Source organism: Topomyia yanbarensis, chromosome 2, assembly GCF_030247195.1.
Source record: "Topomyia yanbarensis strain Yona2022 chromosome 2, ASM3024719v1, whole genome shotgun sequence".
Lineage (NCBI taxonomy): Eukaryota > Metazoa > Arthropoda > Insecta > Diptera > Culicidae > Topomyia > Topomyia yanbarensis.
Window position 1 is genome coordinate 19,142,725 of NC_080671.1, and position 19,157 is coordinate 19,161,881.

Here is a 19,157-nt window from a genome sequence, read left to right on the forward strand (position 1 = left end):
TATTTTCCCAACGCAAACTCAAAAGCAGCACACACACGTCGCACCCTACAGTGTGTTGAGCTCAATCGAAACCCACTCTACCCACCCACTTTGCAAATTATCGTGTAAACACAACTCGAACCATACCATAGCATTTCTATACTCGCTCGTTAGAAATCGCGCGTACGATAAACGTTGCACATAGCGAAAAAACGGGTTCAAATTCGTACACGATCAACAGCGTTTAACCGCTTATTATACCGTCCGATATAATCATAATGTTGCTCGTTTGGCATGCAAGCGACGAATAATTTAAACGGAAACGTGGCACCCCTATTTATAACATCACGTATTTGATTGAGTATTTCAGCTGCTCAATCCCCCATGTTGATGGCTCTGGCTACCCAACGAGCGATCTAACCAATAACCATTATAACGTAGCCTAATATCAGCTTCAAATCTACAGATCTTAAAGAGCCACTAAGTCATATATTCTGATATAATGTCAGAAAAGGCGAAATATTGTGCCATTGCTGTGCAGAGATTGTCAGCCTGTTTTGCGGTACTAATGCTATTATATCGCACCAGTCTACGAATGTCGTGCTATTAGAAAGCTTGAATTCGCTGTTAATTTCCGCAATATGGTTTTGCAACGATTTTTTATGTTTCCTTTTTAGTATGATGAACAAAAAGGAAAAAAATAAAAAAAATTAAAATACTGTTTGGAACCGTAATTGTGAAGAATATCCTCATCGAAATTGCGTTCTTTCACGATATGAATAATGTTTTATGAAAATTATCTTTAATAAATCTCGAACAGAGGTACCTTACCTCATCCTTACGGCAAGTACACACCTTTTACTTTCTAGGCTATATTGCATGGGATGCCAGGGGGAGTGACAAAGGTACAATAGAGTGGCACGATTGAGAGTGAATCAGGTGATAGGGTGAGCACCCAAGTCAGCCTCACATGGTATGGGTAGGGCGAGCACAAAAGTAAACCTACACGCAACCATAAAATAACCTACAGAATAAGTTCTTTTAACCCATTCATGCCCATGTTGTTTGTGGACAACGTTTTTAAACAGCTATAACTTTTGATTGAGGCAAGATTTGCTCACAAAAACAAGTAAGGCTCATTAATGTGATTATTGCCTTTCATTTGAGTATTAACAGTTACAAGGACCAGCTCTAGAACTGAAGTTATTGCAATTAGTCTGATTGGATTCCGATGGAGCAGTGCTGCCAGGGACAGTTTACGTTGGCGACGGAAAATGATTTTTTCATATATCTTCGTTATGGTTCAATATTATTGAAAACTGATAAATCTTATCAATTTAGACTGTCGTTGGCTACGTTTTCCACGTAATTGGACTATTGTAATTAATCCAGGTGAATTGTATTGAGCATTAGAAGGTAAAGATTGACCAACTTCTAGCACTGCCATGGAAGCACCTATCTTTATGAAAATAGGCTTTTCGTGTTTCTTGACCCCACTGTTTTCAAGGAAAAATAGTTTTGAAACCCTACATGCACTAGAAAAAAGTTGGGCATGAAAGGGTTAACTTAAATTTAGGTACTTTTGAGCTGTGCGTCGCTTTCGCACTTATTAGTGTTGTCAAAAACAAAACGAGAGATTCGACTCAGTCGAGGTCTTCCGTGCAGTAAGGTACTTTTAAGTTGTTTGGGGTATACTCAAAATTAGGTAAATTCAACTTAAATTTAAGTAAATTAAACTCAAGGTTGAGTTATTATTTTTGCTGTAGTTAAATGGAAGCTACCTTCAACACGGTTTACCTAATTTTACCTTCCTGCACGAAACCACGAGATTGAGTCAAAAGTACTGAATTTTAGGTAGTTTTTCGGTGGCGTGTAGCAAGGAATGAGTAAGGTGAGCACACAAGTCAGCCTCGCATGGAACGTAAAAGGTGAGCACAAAAGTCAGCCTCATAAGGGAGTGTTTGAGAGTGAATCAAAGTGCGATTGAGAGAGCACCCAAGTAAGCCTCATACAGGATGTATAAACGCGTGAGTGAGAGTGAATGAGTACATTTAGTACAGCCATCCCCCCAGAAGTAATACCGAGAGGTAGTTCCTGGGAGGAATGATGGCGGAGCCCAATGGAGTTTAGTCGGTATTAATGGCTGGTCACCATTCGAGTCCGACACGCCCCCAGTGCACCCAGTGTGGTAGATTGGACCCTACCAATAGCACGTGTACTGGGCTAGGACATAAAGGTCTTCTCCATTGTAAAAAAAAGGCTATATTGCATATGTTCGAAACAAATGAAACATGCCGAATATAATATTCAAGAGGAGTTGCCTAACGGTTAAACCCAGGATAAATACAGATCCTTGAAGCATGTACGCCTTATATCAGCTTTATATACGTTCGCAAAGCAAGCGATAATGCTATATTTCAATTGTGCATGTATGCATTTATGATGTTAATATAGAGCTTGATTGCATTGTTAATGCTATAATTAAGTTTCAGTGCAACATTAGTGCAGGAATCAGGAATCAGAATATATTGGTTCAAATGGCACGTTCCCCGTACATAGTCGGGGATTTGTGCCTAACATTAGTGCAAATGTATAGCCAATATTGTGCAATGACTCAAAGCTTGTAGTTACTTGGGTAGCTCGCTCGGTCGAATAGTACGGACCAATTCGTGCAGATAATTGCTGCTCTCGCCAAAATCCATTATTTGCACTGATTATACATTCTACGGAATTAGTTACAATATGTTCATTAATTATTTTTTTTCATAACGTTTAAAAAATAGGGTGAAATTGCGGTCGAAAAATTTAAAATACTGCTCCGGACAAATGCGATGCCGGTAAATTTTTTTTTTAAACTGAACATAGGCTTATGGGGGTCCTTAGGATTTTTCCTCGTTAGGTAGGAATTAGCATAGTGTATTCGCATTAGCCTGCTAAGCCAAAACAAGTTTCGGCTTTGCTGTGTCCCATCAGCTTAACAGAGCGTCTGGTCTAACGGGTCATCATGTTTAGCAAGTCGTTTAATTGGAAACATAAATAGTGTTTCCGTTTTGGGAAAAACTATTTATGTTTGACAACCCAAAGCAGAGTTTAACACCATTAGAATGAAGATTCCAGCGATTCATCCGATTCAAACACGATTTTGAATGAATTAAAGCATGTTCAAATTTATTATTCATCAATGCAAAAAAAGTAACCGTCAATACAAAATGCTAGGGAGCGTATCCTTAGCATTGCGAGCGACATCTATGTTATTGACTACAGAGTAGTAAAAGAGACCTTTTCATCATTCAACAGGGGATAGGTTTTTCTACTATTAAAATAGTCAGCAAGTCTCATGTGCTATAGAAGAGCGCACCATTTACTCTCCACAAACCGCTGATACTCCCTGTTGCACTTACGCTGTCATGTGTACTGGATAAAGGAGTTTTAGTGCATTCAAGAGCAGAATTTCTCGCTCAATATACGGTAACAAAAGCACATGAATCATAAGTAGTACTAGGTATACAAATATGCGAGTATCAGAAAGCTCATTGAACTCAACAGATTTAGCGTACTGGACATGTACTGCTAATGCCTGACGAATATATGCAAAGGAACCAGGAACATATCTACGACTGCGCGGTAGCCTATGTTTTTTTTTTTGTGGGACGCACATTAGAAGTCGTTTGGGTAGGCTTGGGTTTCCAATTTTTGGGCTAGCGTCAATATGGTGCCTAGTCAAGTACCAGATAATGAGAAGACGAAGTCGAAATACGAAGCCGTTGATTTCCTATAGTCAAGTTAACTTTAAACCAACTTCCTCCTTGATGAGGAAGGTAGCCTAATAAAATCTACGATTCATTCGGTCATGATTGGAAATAATACCCGAGCTATTAAACCACCATAGTAACTATAACATAAGCTCAAAATGTCTGTAGTTATAGAATAGGAACTGACACATCGATGTCTTTATTATTGTCTTCGCCTTCCCCAACCAAATTTCTAATTCTACTGTCATCCTGAATGAATTCATTTATTCTGATCCTCTCTTTCAGCAGATCGGAATAAGAAAATCGCTTTCACGAAAAACAACAGTTCCAGTAGGTATAGCAGTTGCAATCGCACCCTTGTTCAAATGGCAATTACGATCAGCACCTGTCGAAGGAGTTTTATCAAATCTACCAACCACAATCCAGAAAAGGCCAATAATCCCTTCATCGACCGTCGCAAGAGAAAAATGGAAACGAATCGTGCCGAGCGCGATGACCTTCGTTGTGTGGCTTCTAATGCGACGGGACACTTGTTGTTTTTGAGACTGAAAACGGACCGGCGGTAAGCAACCATTTGGATGACAAGAGAAATAGTGCTTTCACACCAGATACCATAAGATTTGGTAGAAAGCAAAAACAGATTGCTATTTAATGTATTCCATGTGTTTATTTATCGTGAACTGGACGTAGTTGAAACTGAAGCAAAATTTATCGATAACCTAATCAAAGCCATGTTGACTCCTAGATGACATGTTTATTAAGCAACCATTTTTCCAACCCAGACTTCAGAATTGCACTCGATAGCTTTGTACCTACCTACATTGAATTAAGTCAAATTTAAACAATATCATCAACTCACCTCCGCCAATTCGAACTGCCGTCGTCAGTACCAGCAGTGCAACAACCATAGACCGAAACTGCCAACTTTTTCTAGGGCATCTGCCGCTCGCTGTTTTGAGTTTCGGCGATTGCGCTGACTGTCTTCTGATATGTTCTGTCGATGTTTTCTTCACTTCTGCCATGATGACTTAGTTGCCAACCAACAGCAGTACGTCATCCGAGGTGTTAACTTTAAAGAACTATCCTTGCCTTTTTCCTGCAAGAGGCGTCTTTAACTGCGTATCTCAACAGGGCAAAGAAAACACTTGCGCAATTTTTGCACAATCACACACACTCTGATTTGCGGTGGCTAACCAAACACTGCATGATTTATCTTCTCTTCACTTCGAAATGGTGGTTTCGATTCTTTTCTACCATAAATCACGGTTCAATTTCGATGATGGCATTCGCAAAATTTTCAAACCAACACATTAGCAGTAACCAAAACAAACACAATCACTGCTCTCTTCCTTATTTATTCTATGCAGATAGTTTGCTTTGTGAGCGAAAATTCGCAATTTTCATCTAAAAATTTGGAAACTTTCATTCGTCATTTTTGACGTAGCAAATTCGGTACCCATGACACATTATACAATTTGACATGTCAAAACTGCTTCGACCTCACCAGTTCTACTTTAGCCTAGGCCAGCTTTGTTCACAACAGCCACAACTTTCGGTATTCAAAACAAATTGCCGGAACCGCTCCCGGTTTTCTGGCCACAAGGAAAAAACAAACTCTGACAACCGTATTCAATTTTCTTCCCGTTTATGCTCACACGCAATTTCTACCTCCTCCAGAAAAAATAAAGATTTTCTTCTGATGGCAGCCGCTCAACACCAAATTCAAACTGAGTTTTTCTACCAAACACTAGCACAATTCGAACCAAATTTACTACTTCCGAATTCACAACGAGCCGTACTTTTGTTTTCTGCACGATTTAACCGTTCGCATCCGGCGTAAACTAGCGATCCGAGCTAATATTCAACGATGGCCATTTTATGTGCAAAATCGAGAGCGAGTGAAGGAAAAGAATTTCGCTGTCATCAGCAGCAGCACACAGCAAGTCGTCGGAAACGCACACAGCGGACCGGATCGCGAGTAGCGTACACGCGAAATAAATACAACCAACGAGCCGACTCACTGGACCGCTGGAAGAAAGTTCCCACAAAACCATCAAAGGCAACAAAAACACTGTCATGAATGAATATGTTTGTTGCGCAAGTGTCGGTGTGTTGTTGCTTTTTGACAGATTGCCAATTGCTGCGTTGCTAAAAGCATCTTGGAGCACTCGACGAAAGAAAAGAAAGAAATGCAGCCCCTTTCAATTAAAGGCTTTGCACTTTTCAGTGTATTGTTGATCTATATTGTTTTTTTTTTTTTAATTTTCGCCAAAATGTTCTCATAATGCTACACCGGTTAAGCGGTAAAAATAGATAGATGTATATTGCAGCCTTGCACAAAAAAACAGGTCCATTTCGAGTGGTTGCTAAAAATTCAACGGTACATTCAAAGGTAAATCGGATATTACCACCAGGCTACTGAGTTTGATTTGTTTGATAGCTAATCACATTGGAATTTTAAAATAATCAACAAAATTGTATCTTTAGATGGGGTGTGCTGGTATGGTGGCTTTAATGGGTTTTCCTTTAAATGTTTTTACAATTATAAAATTATTTGTTCAAATATGGAAAACTGATCATATCACAATTAGAGGTATAACCACAGATAACAGACGTTTATACATTTACGAATGGATCTCGTCCTTCAATTACTTTAATTACTATAGTATACCACTTGTAGTGCGGCATTTCCGAAAAATCATATACCAAAGCTACGATAGTGATGTTTATTTGAGTCCGCGGATCTTTTACGGATTATATATGTTGAATGTTAATCCAGATACACTAACAGAATTTTGTAAAACACATCGAAGAATCGGGACTTATTCGCTTCTACGACTCATTAGAGCAGTTCACAGTCTTCCAAAAAGCAAGAGGGCACTGTCGTGCAAGTAATTCGTAACCAACATCAACTAGACCGGACCTGATTGTCATAGTTAAAGCGCAATAAACAATACTTTTTGCAACAACTTACCAACGACTACATAAAGGGTGTTCCACATAAAATTGCATCGAGGATAAAACGCTGTAGAAAATAACACCTTGGGTATTTCCTCTTGAAAATTTGAGTAGAAGTAGTTTAGAGTGCAAGTTTCAAATGTATTTTTATCGCTATCAGTTTTTCGAAATTTGAAAAAAAATGGCGACACCCGAAAAGCAACGTCGCGAGTTGATTTTTCACAAGCAGCTGGAAAATCCTCAGCTCTCTCATCGGGACATCGGAAACGACTCGGAATCGTGCAGTCAACGGTGAGTTGTGTGATTTAATGTTACTGTCAAACCTGAGCATCGAGCGGAAGAAGATATGCGGCCAGAAAAGATGTTCTACACAGGAACTCAAATCCCGTTACACGTTTTCCGAACTGTAAACTAGCCTTAAGGTGCGAGCGTACGATTATGGTATTGAAGTTGAATATAAAAAATATGCTTGCTAATGGGTTATATTTTATCATCTGAAAGTTTGAAAAGCATTGGTCCCCTACATAATTTTCTACAGCGTTTTTTTTCGTGATGCATCTGGGGTAAAGTAATCAAGTGGTCCAATGTGCTGAACTGAGGTGAGATGGCGAGTATACACAAATTATATATTGTCTAACGACAGCCTACTCCTGTCAAAAAGTTGCCATTTTGAAATGGAAGTGCTTGCGCCATGAAGTAGATTATCGATTCGGTGCATCTCTTTATTATTTGATGTACATGAAATTTTCGCTGATGAAATCAGCTGTCGAGGGCAGGATTTTATGGTTCACTTTCCACTTGAAATTATTGAAATTACAAATTGTATATTTGTTGCCTATCAGTTTTCACCATCCTCAAAGGCGCCATCGCAAAAATTGAGATTTGGAATAAGTGAAATAAATGATAGTGTCATAAGAGATTGCCAGTCCCCTAAATTCACTTCTACGTCAGGAATATCTCAAGGAAACCACTTGAAACCATTAATGTTTCTTCTATACTTCAATGATGTACACCTGGGATGCATCTTCAAGATAGCTGAAAATTTTGCGGATATTAATTGTCTCAAAACACTTTACTACTCTTTGTCACGATCAATCCTACACACTTAGTTGAGCTCATCAATTTTCCGCATAGCCAAGTAATCAGAATATGCTTATACTGATATATCAGAGAATTGTATTTTGTTTACTGATTTTCAGCGAAATATTTCCCGACTCTCAGAAAGCAATGGAAGCTTTTACTGAGATTTCAGCGAAAAATGTATTTACCGAGGGCTCGGCTTTTCAAATCTTGGCAAAAGTTTCAAAAAAAGCTGATTGGACAGAAAAAATTAAATGTGTAGAATATTGCCCTACAATAACGGTGTTGAGAGAATTGAAACCGTACAGCGTCACTTTTTACGCTTCACGCTCCGTCGAATGCCGTGGAGAGATCCTTAGCTTTAGCTTTGGGACCATTCATAAATTAACCCTCCGGAAGTCGCGTAAATGACCCACTGAATGAGCAGCCGCTGGTGCGCTAAGACGATATCACTAGATTCTCAGAGCAGCGTGAACTCAGTGCACTAGCGCGACTTCCGGAAAGATAAGTATCGTAAAAATTACCCAAAATCGACTCCCCCTCCCCCATGTAACAAATTGTCACTAATTTCTCTATCACCGCCTTCCCTATTACGTCACAAATTAATTAAAAAAATATGCGGTAAAAACATGCTACGTGACGTTCTAGCAAGAACTTGAAAAAATTGACATCCTTGCGCGAACTTGAAAAAGAAACGAAATTCAATTCATGCCCGCCGCGATGAATGAAATGTTTGGTTCGTTACCCTCGTCATTCGTTCTCCCGACACAGCGTATTCAGGATCGGTTCGGATAAGTTCGGTTTCAGAAGAAAACTGAATGTTGTTTCTATGCTAGCTCTGAGAGCGATTATTGAGTAAAAGTGCGCCGGATATAGATTACGCAGTTCAAGAGCGTCTAAAAGCGCTATAGGCTCATTATCCAGGACAGGGCTAAATACCTTTGTCCCATCCCAGGAGCTTTGGAGCAAAGGAGTGACATTAACCCTCTTAGCCACGTCACTCCCAACGATTTATCAAACATTCAAACCCCCATTAAACTGAAACGGTCGGTACGGTTGTCCACGTTTCTCCCTTGTTCAAGGTTAAAAATAGTTCGTTGATTAAATTCTTCATTAAATGAATAATTTGATTGGCGTATAATTTTGAATCATCTTCATTTTGTGCGCTGCACAGTTGGTCTGGCCGCTTTGATGATTGTGTCACATACCATATGTGCCATAAATATTAATATTGACAAGAAAAGTTGTAGGCGAACGTTTGCATTTTTCCAGGATCCCTACATGTATTGACTGTGTATGTGTAGACTGGACTAGACCAAACCAATTGACTACGCAGTTCACTTATGGTCGAAAATGTAGAAGATGCTAAATTCTGCCTTCAAACTGTCCACAAAATAACAAATGAATGCTTTGGTTGGTGATGCAATTTATGTTTCCTCTGCATTCAACCATTCAATTCTGCATGAAATTTCAGTCAGTTGGAAAGTTAATGAATCCTGGTCAAAAAAAATGCGGACGAGCATGGTCAGGCGATTTAAACAGTTTGACGTTTGACTCAACTCCCCTATTCTAATTGCCCCTAGGAACAAATGCAATTTGCGAATGCGGCTTAAAGGCAATTTCAACACGTAGACAAATTTTCTAGCGGCTGAAAAGGACTTGGTTGTTTTTGCGTTTTTCAAACATGGCGGTTCATGTTTGGCTTAAGCTTAAAATAGTTTTTTTTAACAATTGGCATGTTCTCGCTTGTATTTTGTTCGTCTAGTGCACTTCATTTAGCCAACGAATGTGGGAAATAGGGATCTTTAATTTGGAAAAATTGTGCCAGTTTTTCATATGTATTGGTAGCGGGTGTCCTTACGAGTACACTCATATCATTCTTAAACCTTAATTATTCTTTTATGATTTTTAAATTAAAAAAACCAAATTAAATTGAACCAGCAAACTGACAGTTGTCCTACTAAATGACGTATCTGCAAATATCTCGTTCGCCTCATTATTAACCGGGACAGCACCCCACACAGCATGATCTGGTACTTTGTCAATCCGCTAGCAACCTGCCATCCCAAGTTTCATCTGCAAACTATGGTAGATCTGATAAGGCAACCTATAGGGTCGTGCAAGTCGCATGGGTTTGGATGTGTTATTGTCCTAAAAGGAAACAAACTAAAAAATGTTTTTTTCAATAGTTTCGGGCCAAAAAATTGAAAAAGGACTGAGATATTAACTCACGGTACTAATCTGCATCAGAATATGCCTTAACCCGCACACCCCTAAAGATCCCTATTGTGGAATCGTGTGTAAATATAGCGGAACGAGATCTCTGACCTAAACTCTTAATAAAACTCAGATTGTGGTATGTTTTGGTGTGCAATGCCAATTTCACCATTGATTGTTCCTATAGTTTGGTGGTGATTACCTAGTGTAGTGATAAGTTTATTTGAGTATATAATGAATTCGAAAATAAGTAGTATTTGTAATTTTCATATTAGGCAATAAGGGCGATTAAATGGCGCGTTCCCTGGGCGATTTAGTGGCGATTTAAGGGCGGGTAGAGCGGCTAAAAATGACAGCAACAGATCGCCCAAATGTTGCATTTGAAATAGCCCTCTAATTGCCAGCAAATTGCTGGCAAATTATAGGGCAATTAGCGCATCCGAGTTGGCAAATAGTTCCCCGTTAGCCAGCAACTTGCCCTTTTTGACTGGGATGAGGGAGGCGGTGAATCTGGATTCAGTAAATACAAGCAGAAATAGGTAACTGATTTTTAAATTTCGCAGCACTTGTTCTAGCTTACTCCCTCTTTCTCATATGTCACAATACGTCACAATTTGTCGTATTCCTCCCCCTAAAAGCGTTACGTTATTTATGTATGGTTTCTTTTTATAGTTTTTTGTTAATTATTGTATGGCAGCTATTTTTCTGTGACTTCATTGTTAGAAATAAGCTTAGTATTAAGACCCACATTATTGGGGTTTTAGTATGTCTGCTAGTGTATAAAACTAATAATGACAATAATATTTATCCTTAAACATTGCATTTTATTAAAGTGATAATAACTCCTGTGAAATTTGCTGTTTTATTATCCACTGAAACGAAACCGAAATACTGAAAACTATTATTTTATAAAATTGAAATCGCGCTCTAATCATATTCGCAAATCATACCTACTTGTACCTAGGGCGAGCAGACTTACTTACCTTGCGTTCATGCTAGAGCCTTGTTGTTTCTTGCTGTATGCAGCAGCCGTATCTACTCCACTCGATCCATTGCTGCTTGTCGCCAGCCTCGCAGTCCTCGAAGGGTCCGCAGATCGGGCTCTATCTGGTCGATTCACCGTGCTCGCTGTTCGTCCCATCTTCTTGTTCCTGTAGGGTCGCCCTCAAGAGTTATCTTCACCGGGTCGTCGTCCGACACTCGTCCAGCCCACCGCAGATGTCCTATTTTTGCGGAATCCGCGATGGATGATTCTTCCAGCAGCTGATGCAACTCATGGTTCATTCGCCTGCCCCACGTTCCGTCTTCCATCTACACGCCACCATAGATGGTCATGGTACGCAACACGAGGGGCAAGCACTAAATCTTCTAATACACAAATTTGTCGACCATCTCGATTTCGTCACCGTCAATCCGAACACGGGATGGGAGGTCCACATTGTCGTCTCTAGAACCTCTTCCTCTCATGTATTTTATCTTCGAAACGTTGATGACAAGTTCAATCCTTCTGGCTTCAGCCTTCAGTCTGATGTACGTTTCTGATATCGCCTCAAAGTTTCGTGCCATTCAGTCAATGTCGCCGGCGAAGCCAAGAATCTGGACGCACTTCCTGAAGATCGTGCCACTCGTGTCTATCCCCGCTCTCCTTATTACACCTTCTAACGCAACGTTGAACAGTATGCACGATAGATCATCACCTTGCCGTAACCCTCCTCGGGATTCAAAGGGATTCGAGAGTGTCCCTAATACTCGAACAACGCACATCACCCGATCCATCGTTGCTTTGACTAATCGTGTTAGCTTATCCGGAAAGCCGTACTCGTGCATTATCTGCCATAGCTGATCTCGATCGATTGTATCGTATGCCGATTTGAAATTGATGAACAAATGATGTGTGGGCACGTTGTATTCGCGGCACTTCTTCAGAACCTGCCGAATCGCGAATATTTGGTCCGTGGTAGCGCGGGAACCCATGAATCCCGCTGTGCCCTACGAACTCCCTTGCAAATGGTGACAATCAACGGCAAAAAATTTGGGAGAAGACCTTGTAGGCGGCGCTAAGTAGTGTGATCGCGCAGTAGTTGCAGCAATCCAACTTGTCACCCTTTTTGTGGATTGGGCAAACGACACCCTCCATCCACTCCTCCGGAGGAGTCTCCTCCTCCCAAATTTTGGCGATTACCCAATGCAGCGCTCTAGCCAGGGTTTCACCACCGCATTTTAATAACTCGCTAGGTAGTTGATCTACACCGGCAGCTTTGTTGTTTTTCAGCCGACCGATCTCACCCTTGACTTCTTGGAGATCGTCTTCTGCGCGTGCTCCAAGATCCGTTGCCATACCGCCTTCGTCCTCTGTTGCTTCACCGTTGATGTGCTCGTCATAGTACTGCTTCCACCTCTCAATCACCTCACACTCGTTCGTAAGAAGGTTGCCGTCTAAGTCCCTGCACTAGGGCATTGCAATAAAAAAAATTTTTTGAATTCTCGAAGGCCCCCCCTCTCATATTGTGACAAATGTCAAAGCAAGCTCAGATGCCAAATTTCACATCATTTGGACAATTTTAGACCCCCGCCCACTTCGCTTGAAATGTTTTGAAATTGTACTATGGGAAAATATGGAGGAAAAATACATTAAATGCTACAACTTTTTAAGTAGCAATCAGAAAATTACAATTTATACTTCTTTTGAAAGAAAATAATCTTAGTATTTGAATGGAGATATTTTTGTTTCTAGAAAATACGGGAAAGTGGGGGTACTGGGTCATTTTGGACCCAAAATCCCGGATTTTTAATGATTTTTCTGCTCCGTTATGCAAATCATACATATTTTGTAGTTTTTCTAATGTAAAAAATCTCAAAAATCGATCGGAGCCTTTTTAACCTTTGTCCGAATACGAGAAGTTGGGGTTAAATGGCCTTTTGTCATTCATATTAAACTTCATCATTTTCTCGTGAATATATCTCTATTATTCTTCACTAAGTTTTAACAAACTATACCTTGTTGAACGTGGAAAATCCTTAGGATTATAACAAAAATAGATTCGTTACCGGTAAAATTCAGAAACATCAAATTATCTGACATCAGTGGCGTAGCCAAGGGGGGGGGTTTTGGGGGTTAAAACCCCCTCCAAACCAAAACATTTGAATTGAAGAAAAAAAAAGTTTGATGCTGACTAGTTTATTAAATATTCAAATAATAATTTTGGAAGTTTATTATCGGTTCATTACATTGAGAACCTAATGTTTTAAACGTTATGGAGACTTTATGTAAATTGTAAGAATGGGATCTTGTAACTAATATTTTAGTGAGGATCCTATAGTTGATAAATCATGTAAATATCAAGCAAAATAGCTCAATGAAAACGCCTACATAGAAACAGATGAAAAATGGCGTTTACGCTTGTCTCGAACAGGTCAGAATCGGTTTTTATGCGCATTTGATTTTTTTTGGGTTATCACTTATGTAAAGTGCCACTAGCTAAGATTGGTAATAAGAAAAAGTTTAGTATTTAGCATCATAATTTTGTTGATTAATTTTTCCAGTTGGATGTATTACTAATTCCAATCAAATTTAGTTTGAGACTTAGTGTCTTTATCAAAGTTTTCAAGAATGTTATTGCAAATAGCGTGGTTGAAGCTATGAATGCAACCCGTATTTGTGCATTATAGGCCATATTGCTCTACGAATTCCCTTACTAACGGTTGTAGGCTGCAACAAAGAATTTGGGAGAACACCTTGTAAATGACGTTTACTATCCTAGTATGCAAAAGTGACTTCAACGCCACTTTGGTCAAATTTAACTTTTTCGTATTTTTAAGTTCACTGCGAAAATTCACATCTTTCAGTGCAAACGACTTCAAATAAAAATAAAAAATAACCTGTTGAAATGCGAAAAGCAAAGTGGCGAAATCATGCTTTTACCCGCGCCATGCAAGATTTGAAAATTGATTTCCTGAAAAATATACTCGATGGCATTTACGTCACCTTTGCAAGGGGAGTTCAGTAATGCGATTAATCGGTAATTAGTTGCAAAAATCCCGCCTAACACCATTTTTATAGATGGGACATACTACTCCCTACATCCTATACTTTGGTAAAATCTCCTCCTTCCAGATCTTCAAAAGCACCCAGTGGAGCGGTCTAGCCAATTCCTCTACTATGTGTTTGAGTAGCTCACATGACAGTTGATCATTGCCAGCGGTTCAACCGACTTATTTTTTCATAAATCTTAGGTAGATCCGGAATCTGTCGTCGACTGCGCGTGTCGCCAATGTGATTCTTGCAATACTCTTGTCGTCTACTGCTTCGCTATTTAGGTGTCTGTCAATCGTGAGAATTTATGCACATTATTTATAAGGTGTACAGACTATCCTGTGCAATAACCGGCTTATAAAATGCCCCGGCCTATCAGGATGTTTTTGTCACCAATGACGAGCTTAACATTCCGCCATAGGCAGCTATCATAGACATGCTCCAGCTGCGCATAAACTGCATCTTTCTCGGCTTCGTGAGGTCAGTGCACATCGAAGAAATGGCCATTGCTCCACACTACACACATCCTTCTGCTGATCGCCTGCCACTTGATCACGCGTTGGCGCATTTTGTCCAGCTCTTGTGCCGTCGCTCGATCCCCGCATTTCCACACCTTCTACCCCGTCTATCAAAGCTCTTCCAATGCTACGGTTTCGAAGTTGCGAGTTTTCAGTTTATCCTTCTCTGCTTGATTGTTAGTAAAGTGGTGTTTTTGGGCCACTCGTTGAACTTGACCTAACCTGTCTCGTAGTCCGTCACTCAACATAGCTGACACCTGCGACAGGTATTTAGCTCTGCGAACGGTAGGGTTATAGCGTCCATGCCCGCTCACACCATCCCATTTCGCTATTACTGCAGAATACGGCAGTACCCAGTCGATCGCGGCCTACAGATTAAATGGCATCAATATACCCGCCAACATTTTTGAAAAATTTAAGATTTTCGTCAAAACCCCCCCCCAAACCAAATTTCTGGCTACGCCACTGTCTGACATATAGTGTCGACACAGACTAACAGACATAACACTCAAAAACAAAGCTTCGCCCGCTTTAACGGTCCTTTTAAATATATTTGTAGTTGGGACTGTGGCCACATTTGAAATTATGGCGCCACTGACATATGAACAAGCATATGGGGGATAGACCACTAGTGAAAAATTGTTCCCAAACCTGAGGGGTAATCCACCAGTAAATGAGTGTTTGGGACTGTGAATAAAAGGTGGAGCTAGTGTTCTGGGAAAATTGTCGCATCGATGTTTTTTGAGGGAATTCCCTCATAGTGTTATGTCTGTTAGTCTGTGGTGTCGATTTCACATTTTTATCATAAAATCGCACATATTAACTCCATTTAACAACAAAATTCTTATTTAATTTACTACTTTTAGTGTAAAATATGCTTAGGGATCACATGAGAAAAGTTTCATTTCTGGAAAAATAGGGGAAGTTGAGGTATTAGGACAAGTAATGAAAAAAATGATATTTGTAAAGTAAATTTAAGTAAGTTTGATGTTTCTGAATTTTACCTCTAACGTTTTTATTTTTTTTTATTCCTCAGAATTACACGTTTTTATTCCTCAGAATTACACGTTCAATAAGTTACATTTTATGAAAATTGAATGAAGAATAATAGAGATATATGCATGAGAAAATAATAAAATTTAATATGAATGACAAAAAGCCCTATAACCCCAACTTCTCGTATTCGGACTAAGGTCAAAAGGGTTCCGTTCGATTTCTGAGATTTTTTCACATTAGAAAAACTACAAAATATGTACGATTTGCATCACGGAGCAGAAAAATCATTGAAAATATGGGATTTTGGGTCCAAAATTACCCAGTACCCCACTTTCCCGTATTTTCCTAGCAACAAAAATATCTCAATTCAAATACTATGATTATTTTCTTTCAAAAGAGATATAAATTGTAATTTTCTGATTGCTACTTCAAAAGTTATAGCATTTAATGTATTTTTCCTCCATATTTTCCCATAGTACCAATTTCAAAAAAATTCCAGCGAAGTGGGCGGGGGTCTAAAATTGTCCAAATGATGTGAAATTTGGCATCTGAGCTTACTTTTACATTTGTCACAATATGAGAGGGGGGCCTTGGAGAATTCAAAAAAAATTTTTTTTGCAATGCCCTACACTGAAAAAAATCCAAACGTCAATTCTATTTGCTTCAAACCGCTTAAAATTCATATGAAGAAGAAATGCTATTATTATCACGCGCACACATACCTTCTATGTGTCAACTGTATAAACTATGTATGCACACACATAAGTTATATGTGCATGTTGTTATAGAATGGGGTTTTATGTACCTAATAGTTATGAAATGTGAATGTAAGATTAATATTTCTTATAAATACACACATTGGGTTTATGTACCAGCAAATAGTGTCTATATGCCTCCGTTAATTGCAAAAATCTATGTGTAAAATCAATAGGCATAACGTTTACTTTTTTTTGAGTGTACCCTGCACATATCGGCTTGCGAAACGTAGTCTTTGTGCAAACTGTTCAGCTTCTCGTAGAACTTCCGTGTGTCGTTTACGCTGTACAGTTGTTCCATCGCTTCGCGATCTCGTTCCTCCTGTTGGCGCTTCTTTCTCCGGAGGACCGAGGTTTGCCTGTTCCGTGCTTGTTTGTAACGCTCCAGATTCTGTCTTGTTCCGTGTTGCACTATCTTCGTCCATGCTGCATTCTTCTCCGTTGATTTCTCGGTGAGTACACACAAACGTCAAAATGTTCAACTTCAACTAGTCTAACAATGTTTGTCTGCCTTTTTCTTGACTGCGCATCTTCTTGACTGCCCAGTAAGGTTAAGCCAGAGAATGAGCTGAAATTCTGGCTGACTAGCTAGTTTCCGGCTCTAGTGACACAACCGATGTTTTGAATTTCTCGAATTTCCAGATATTTTCCAAATATTCCGATTTTGCCAAGGGGTGAGTCCTATAGAGCAATGTGCCATACACACTGTATTACTTGCGATAACATAATATAAGATTACAATCCACAGTAATACACGATCATTCCGCTCGTTACCACAATGTGTGGCACACTGCTGTCAACTTAAAAACTGTCAACAAAGTATACACGGTTAAATAAAACAACCTGCAGAAAAGTTCTTTTAACTTACTTTTGAGTTGTGCTTCGCTTTCGCACTTATTAGTGTTGTCAAAAACAAAAAGAGAGATTCGACTCAGTCGAGGTCTTCCGTGGAGGAAGGTACTTTTGAGTTGTTTGGGGTGAACTCAAAATTAGGTAAATTCAACTTAAATTTGAGTATAAAAAACCTATCAATGAGTTGTAATTTTTGCCGTGGTTAAATGGAAACTACCTTCAACACGGTTTACCTAATTTTAAGTTCCCCCACGATACCACGAGATTGAGTCAAAGGAACTCAATTTTAGGTAGTGTAGTTAAATAATCATACACACAGAAAAAAAAATTATTGGTGAAAGTAAGAGTGTTCCGTTCTTAGCAAAAAAAAACCAACGCCAACTATTAGGTTGAAAGTAAAACTTTTAAATTAATCAAGAAAAATAATCAGAGTAAAAGTTTTCCTTTTAAGCAAATGAAGAATAGTACTCAAAACAAAAGTTTTATTTTTAAACTAAGAGTATGCGTTGGTTGTTTTTTGCTAAGAGTGAAAAACTTATTTTTATCAACATTTTTTTCTGTGTGTAGCAACCATTGCTTTTAGGTCTGTTCCAGTACCAGGAGAAACTGGAAATACTCCGGAGAAAATCGTTCCTGTACTCTCTTCTCTTTTTTCTTCTTCTGGTAGCAAACCGGAGTAAAAAGGAGCAAAGATTTTTTGCTCCTGTTTACTCCGGAGTGACTTCCGTGTACTGGAACAAACCTTTTGTTTTACTGAACACCATGCAACATCGTGGTAAGATGTAGAGAAAGGTGGGAACATTCGACACTTTTGAGTGTATTAGTATTATACTTGCAAAATTAAGCATGGCGGCCGGGACCCTTGAAGTAAACATCAACGTCCGAATGAGCATCCCGATTCTTTGGCGCACGATGAAAAGTGAGAAAAGGCCGAGCTTCACTTCGGATCTATCGATTAGAACACTTATGGCCACTATTTACCTCGAAAAAAACCGATTAAATTAACTATGACCGAACCGAAACAAAACTTATGGCAACAGAAGGGCCCGCTACGTCAACTGTTTGTGCTTTTCTTCTTCATATCCTCTTGTTTTTTCGGCTTCATCAAAGAAAAGTGACAACCGCACTCACACACAGAAAAAAATGTGCACACCTGTATCCGTCTTGACATCGTGGCACAAGCTACCACACTGTTTGTTTGTGACCACAATTCGATCTGTGTTAAGCGCGATTCAGACGATACATCAGCTTCCGCCAACGTCAACGGAACGTCATTGTTCCGTCAGGATAAGTTAAATACTTTTCTCTTGCGCCCGTTCACATGTGCCGTACGTCAAAACGTTCCGTGCCGTTGATGTTGTGTGTGAATGCCTCCATTTAACTGCATATAACTTATCCTGACGGAACGGTGACGTTCCGTTGACGTTGACGGAAGCTGATGTATCGTCTGAATCGTCCTTTAGGCGGCTCTCTCCTTGGATTTCCAGCATTTTTTTTTCAAAATTTCACAGTTTTCTTTCTTTTTGTGGCATCACAGACGGTAAAAAGTGTTTTTAAATTGAAGCTTAGATTTCAGTGTGACATCCCTGACACTGCATATTTTTCTATGTGGGTTTTTCAGTTGTTGTAAATTTTGTAAATTGAACATATTCCATCTATTCATTCATCGAATGCATACACGAAAAAAAAATTTAAGTATCAGCGGAATTTATAAGAAAATATGCAGAAATATTTAGTTCACTCATTCTCCGAAAAAAAACTAAGAGCCAAAAAATTTGTGGGTTTTTGAGAAACATGCTGTTTAGCTACTGATAAATACACATATAGAATTACATTGAATAAGGTAAAATTTCGCTGGCAACAAATCTCGACAAACATATGATTACGGCCTAAAAGCCAACTGTCAAAATCCACTTTGATGGGACATTCCGGACAAACCGTTACACGCCAATCACAAATGTTGGTAATAAACGAAAGAGAAAAGTTTTCTCTTTCATAAACTCTTGTGAACTGTATT

General features: G+C 39.2%; 1 protein-coding gene across 2 annotated transcripts in view; it reads right to left on the reverse strand.

Annotated features, from left to right (window-relative positions):
* LOC131683094 (TGF-beta receptor type-1) overlaps positions 1-5,708 on the reverse strand; it is a 179,702-nt gene extending 173,994 nt beyond the window's left edge. For both annotated transcript variants that reach the window (XM_058964912.1, XM_058964911.1), the window contains exon 1: positions 4,591-5,708. In XM_058964912.1, coding sequence (XP_058820895.1) covers positions 4,591-4,753 — 163 coding nt within the window. In that variant the 5' untranslated portion in view covers positions 4,754-5,708. The remainder of the gene's footprint in view (positions 1-4,590) is intronic.
* Positions 5,709-19,157: the final 13,449 nt, after the last annotated feature.